Source organism: Rhamphochromis longiceps, linkage group LG23 (assembly GCF_057381845.1).
Source record: "Rhamphochromis longiceps isolate RC_006_pf linkage group LG23, R_longiceps_female_GT1.1, whole genome shotgun sequence".
Taxonomy (NCBI): Eukaryota; Metazoa; Chordata; class Actinopteri; order Cichliformes; family Cichlidae; genus Rhamphochromis; species Rhamphochromis longiceps.
In genome coordinates, this window is record NC_140578.1 from 13,687,536 (window position 1) to 13,693,660 (window position 6,125).

The 6,125-nt window shown below is 39.7% G+C and overlaps 1 protein-coding gene across 2 annotated transcripts in view; it reads right to left on the minus strand.

Annotated features, from left to right (window-relative positions):
• Positions 1–3,041, minus strand: part of rab6ba (RAB6B, member RAS oncogene family a) — a 67,742-nt gene extending 64,701 nt beyond the window's left edge. Inside the window, exon 1 of one of the 2 annotated variants that reach the window (XM_085397749.1) lies at positions 2,766–3,041. In XM_085397749.1, coding sequence (XP_085253875.1) covers positions 2,766–2,835 — 70 coding nt within the window. In that variant the 5' untranslated portion in view covers positions 2,836–3,041. The remainder of the gene's footprint in view (positions 1–2,765) is intronic. The other variant, XM_085397748.1, reaches the window with a different exon arrangement.
• Positions 3,042–6,125: the final 3,084 nt, after the last annotated feature.

Below are 6,125 nucleotides of genomic sequence, written 5' to 3' on the forward strand. Positions count from 1 at the left end.
ATTTGTATTCATGTCTAAAACGAATAAATTTACTGGATAAGACATTATGTCTCTCAGTGTGACCATAATTTGAAATGTCAAAAGAATCAGACGGCTTTGTGGTTGGGTAAATACAGACAGTGCACTCCCTGATATTATGTTTATCCAGCCAAATAAATCCCCTTTGGCTTGTTGCTTGGCACTTAATGTCATAAAATTGCCCAAGAGGAAAAAGCTAACTAGCAGGCGTATGTTTGTACATTTTATATAAACTGCGTCTAATTTACTTTCATTTGCTGACGAGAGCACTGCGAGCCGACTGAGCAGAATGTGCTGTTGGTTTTATAAGCTAAAAAGGGAAATCTGAAGCATCACAATGCTTTGAAATCACTTGTAATTATCATTTTTCTCATTAGGCGCACACCGCTGGTGCCTCGTGTAGGACAGTACCAACAAATTCTAGATCCAAGGCACTACAGAATAGCTGGACTCATAGATGAAAACACTTGTGTCAGTTGTTAACAGAGGGGGCTCCTCATAGACTGCATGTAAAGATGGATGCAGAACCTACCAAGCATTGTTTTCTAATGGCCAACAGGGGGCAATTGGCCCTTACCTCACCTTACCTATGACCTAGTTTAACTTCAAGTTGCTAAACTCTTTCCCCCCGGTAAAGGTGATATTTGTCAACCTTACCAGTACCCTTAATGACGAGTTTTGACACCTCAGTATGTATCAATAAAGATCTGGTTTAGCAACCATTAGAATAGGTTCTGGGTTTTTCCACAGGTAGTATGAGTATGCTGTATAGGCGGAGATCACCCCCACTAATTCCTAAACACCAGTGCTTTTGTTCTGGAAGTAGACCTGAAATATGACAGAAAGTACTCAGTTCAGAAAAGAGAAACAAGGGTTAGCTGTAAAAGGGTCCAACGGAATAGAATTAAAGTGGCTCTCTTTGTTTTTCTCATTCACTGTTTCTTTTATTTATAAAATATATCCATACATTTTCTTATTAATTACAGTTTTCAATCATTTTAATTTCTAGGAAGAAGTCAAATGAGCTGTTATTGTCACAAGTATCTCCATCAAGGCTTTAGTAGAGTTCCACAATGACAGCCTAACTGAATATCATAATATTGAGTTCACGATTATTTAACACAATTGTTGATTGTGATTGATGATTTTGGTGAAAAAAAATTATCATAAACGTCCCTGCAGACAAATGAGATGTTTATCCACCTGACTTAAGTGCATCTGCTAGAGCCAAAAAAGAATCTTTCACATAATTCATTGTACCTGCGTGATGGATTGTAATAAAACTCGACAGCTGTGAGATCGCACTCTGTTTCTCCTCCGTGAGGAGGTAACATCTTTTGTCCGGTTTGCTGACCCTTTCCCAGAAGTCTTCATTATTCACAGTGGTTGCTGGACACATATACAAGTGCTGCACAGTGGACGACTTACGTTAGCAATCACTGCATTGTTTTTCTTGGCCTTCGTTATTTAGCAGTTGGGAGTGCGTTTTCAGGCAGACAAATAGAATGGAAAGGTGTGTATGTAAATATAAGCATATATTTAACCTCATAGGTTTTGATTTGTTGTTACTAAAGCCTCAAATAATATATAATAATAAAATGCAAAATAGCCTAAGCTTTAAAATGCATTTTCATGTCTAGCATTAGGACTACATATAATATATATACATGTAATTGTACATGTAATTGTTTGTACATTTGTGTTTTTAACAGATTTTTACATAAAATGACTGTATAAAAAATGTTATATTATCTTTCACAAATAAAGACACAGTAAAGACATTACAACCACAAATAGAGAAACTGAAAGTATTTCTTTAGAGCTGCTGAAATAGCTTGGTTGCTTCAGGGTTAAATTACATAATGTCCTATTAGTTAGACACAGTAATAAACATGGCACATTGCTGTAAATGAAGCATTATTCAAGCTAATGCATGATCCCACTGTACTGGGTAATCAATATGACCTGCTGGAGCCCTGAACTGTGACTAATGTGGTTCATTGGGCTGCTCAAGACCATAAAACGACCTGCCCTACTCAGAAGACAAAACCCAGACATTCAGCTCATGTCTGAGGGAGCTCAGCTGTGTAATCCTGAGGAAAACAACCTCAGACAAGGAGAAGCTTTGGACTCTGATGGTTTAGGATGGGGGGGAAATATGCTATTTAGTGTGAAATAATAATGACTGAGCAGGTCATCATACACAGACACACAAACTTGGTCCCAGCCTCATCAGGCAGGCAGGCTGGAACAATACCAGGGCAGAGACTGCAGCCACACAAGTTATCTCATCGCCACTGACAACCTGGGTGTGTCTCAGCACACAGGAATATTTGCCAACTTGTACCATCCCCAGCAGCATCAGACCTGAGGCTGGTACAAGCCTCCCTGCATGCATTCAGCCGGCACTCCATCCGAAGAGCTCGTTTCAGGTTTAGTGCTTCAGTTATTTTACTTTTAAACTTAAGAGCCAGAGGGACAATTCACACACTCCCGACTATTGTGCAAAGCCTCACGGGCTGCTAATTTGATTAAAATCTCCTCCCCACGCTCCGCTCAGACATTTTTTTTCTCCTTCCTGGTGCTCAGTTTAAGTCCTAAAACTCCACACAGTCGCCCTGTCACCAGGCTAAATCAAGCTCTGCTTCCTTCTGAAACATGAACTTGCCGACCGGCCCCAGCAGCAGCAGCAGCAGGTGCACCGAGCCACTACATCAACTTCTACAGAGAATTAAAGGCGTCCTTACCACTCTGCTCCCCGAGAAAGACGAGTTTGAATTTTCTTAAAGGATTCCCAAAGTCACTGCCCACGGACATTTTGAAGAGGAGGAAGAAGAGGGGGGGAGTACGGACTAGGTGTAGTTGAGCGCGTTCCCACTCGAGTTCTGAGAAGATGTTGGATGGAAAAGGCGGAGGTGCTGCTTCCCGTTCACTCTCTCTCTTCGTGATGAGGACACACACACATACACTGCTGCTGTACCGCTCCGTGACGCTTTGGCTTTTTTTTTCTCTCCCCCCCCCTGTGCGCATGCGTGGTACCGTCTTCGTGATATAAAATGACGTCATGGGCCTCGGTGTGTAGAGAAGGTGCTGCCGGGCGCCGCTTTGATGTTTTCAGGGTTCAGCACGAAGTTCGAAGACACTGGCACGCGCTCCGTGCGCGCGCTAACACTTTACAGCACTGCAGCTCTGTGTGGAGCTTTTTCAGAAAACACGTTCTTAAAATGTCAAAAAGAAAAAAAACTACAGATTTTTTTTGTTTCCTCATTTATCCGTAAATTGTTCTACTTTGTTTTATGATTGTTTTATTTTCACAATATGGCTATATGAATGTTTTGCACATTTTACTTTTATTGCATTTTAATGAAATGTTTTACCTATGTCATTTTTATTACTGAATTTTATCTCTTTAGTTTTTCTATTTAATATACTGTTTTTAATATACTGTTTTGTTTTACCTTGTGTTGTATTTTGCTTTATCTTATCGAGCCATTCTACTTCACTTATACCCTAAGCTGTTTCAACTAAGGCCTCAAATCAGAAGTACCTGACTCCGTGGTATAATTCTCAAACATGTAGCCTAAAGCAGATGAATCAGAGAGGAAACTTGGAGAGGAAATGGCGTGTCACAAATTTAGACGATCATCATTTTGCCTGGAGAAATAGTTTGTTGCTTTATAAGAAAGCCCTCCGCAAAGCCAGAACATCTTACTACTCATCACAGTTAATAATCCAAAATGCTGCAGCAAGAGTACTGACAGGGACTAGAAAGAGAGAGCATATTTCTTCTGTATTGGATTCCCTTCATTGGCTTCCTGTTAAATCCAGAATTGAATTCAGAATCCTGCTCCTCACATACAAGGTCTTAAATAATCAGTATGTAATGTAGTACCATATCACCCTATTAGAGCACTTCGCTCTGGCACTGCAGGCCTACTTGTTGTTCCTAGAGTATTTAAAAGTAGAATGGGAGGCAGAGCCTTCAGTTTTCAGGCCCCTCTTCTGTGGAACCAGCTTCCAGTTTGGATTCGGGAGACAGACACTATCTCTACTTTTAAGATTAGGCTTAAAACTTTCCTTTTTGCTAAAGCATATAGTTAGGGCTGAACCAGGTGACCCTGAATCCTCCCTTAGTTATGCTGCAATAGATGTAGGCTGCCGGGGGATTCCCATGATGCATTGAGTTTTTCTTTTCCAGTCACCTTTCTCACTCACTATGTGTCAATAGACCTCTCTACACTGAATCATATCTTTTATTAATCTCTGTCTCTCTTCCACAGCATGTCTTTATCCTGTTTTCCTTCTCTCATCCCAAACGGTCGCAGCAGATGGCCCTGCCCCTCCCTGAGCCTGGTTCTGCTGGAGGTTTCTTCCTGTTAAAAGGGAGTTTTTCCTTCCCACTGTCGCCAAAGTGCTTGCTCATAGGGGGTCATATGATTGTTGGGTTTTTCTCTGCATCTATTATTGTACGATCTACTGTACGATATAAAGCGCCTTGAGGCGACTGTTGTTGTGATTTGGTGCTGTGTAAATAAAATTGAATTGAACTGAAAATAATAGTTTAATGTTTAGTATTTAATGTCTTGACCGCTACAGCACACAATTTTCTCAACTTTGGGATGTATGAATAAATAAATTTGATCACAGTATGGTGACATATCTCAGAAAAAATCTGAGAAAGGTGAACAAAGAGAGGACAAAAGACGTGCAGTCATCTGTAAAAACACATGTGAAGGCTCTCTCAAGATTTGGGACTACATTCAGCCAGTGGTGTTAGAGATCTTGTCAGAATTGATGGATTTATGAACACATGAAGTGCCAGCAAATTTTGGTCCACTATGCAATATCATCAGCAGATCTATGGCAGCTTAATTTTTCAGGAAGGAAAAGAAAGAAAATCAAACAGTGGAACACTATCAGTCATGGATTGGCCTCCCCAGAGCCCAGACTTCAACATTACTGAAGCAGTGGGGGATCATCCTGACAGAGAACAGACCAAAAGGCAGCCAACATCCAAACAAACCTAGAGAACTTCTCGTGAAGTCTACATAACGGCATGAAAGCCCGAATGCTGCAAGTGAGTTCAGGCTGCGTTGATGAATATCTGAATAATATGAATAATATATGTTAATGGAAAATTTTGACTTTTACATTTGTTAGAATTGTACATTGTACACTTTGTTTACTTATATATAGGTTTTTACCAATCATGGTTTTTGCCAGGCCAATATTGTAAATAAGAATCTGTTTTTATTGGTGTCCCTGGTTAAATAAGGGTTGCATTGACTCACTGCACCATCTTGTGGTACAAACTGGCATGATAAGAAGACGCAGACCAGTACTTGATTTGATATCTTTTAAACACAATACATATTTTGAGAGAGAGAGAGAGAGCACTGGATATGAAACAGTGGATATGACTGAAGCATACGAGGATATCCAGAATTTTAGTAGGATCAAAAATAACCCAGGCCACAAGGACTTCATTTCATCATCATTTTTATCTGACATTAAATCTACTCAATAGTAGACTTGTTTAATTTTAGCTCAGTCTCTCATCAAGACTTTAATAATTTATGTTCTTATTTCATTTCTGTCTTCGTGATTTGTGTGACTAGTCATTGCACTGCAAACTTCCACCTCCCATCTTTCGTTCATTTTGTTTAGCCTCAGATTCCCATGCAGCTTTAAGGGCACCTGGAACCTGGAGCCCCGTGTGAACCATTTCAGCACAGAGTCTGCTCTTTCTTTGTTGCAGATTAAGGTTGAAACAAGTATGACATAGGACTAATGTGAGTCAATATAATAAGAAGGCCGCCTCAGTGTCAACTATATACATTTAAATTTGTGTAACATACTGGGATATTTATAATTAGAGCCATTTTGTCATATTTTGTAACTTTTATATTGTGCTATTTAATTTAGTTTAGTTACTGTTCTTACTGTCTTGGGGCAACTGTGACCACATCATTTCTTCTGGGATTAATGAAGTATTCTGACTCTGATGATTCATCTTACATGAAGATAAAGACAAACATTCCCTACTATTTATGACCTGAGCTGTATATTTCTTAAAAATCCAACAAACCAATTGACCTGATGGATTA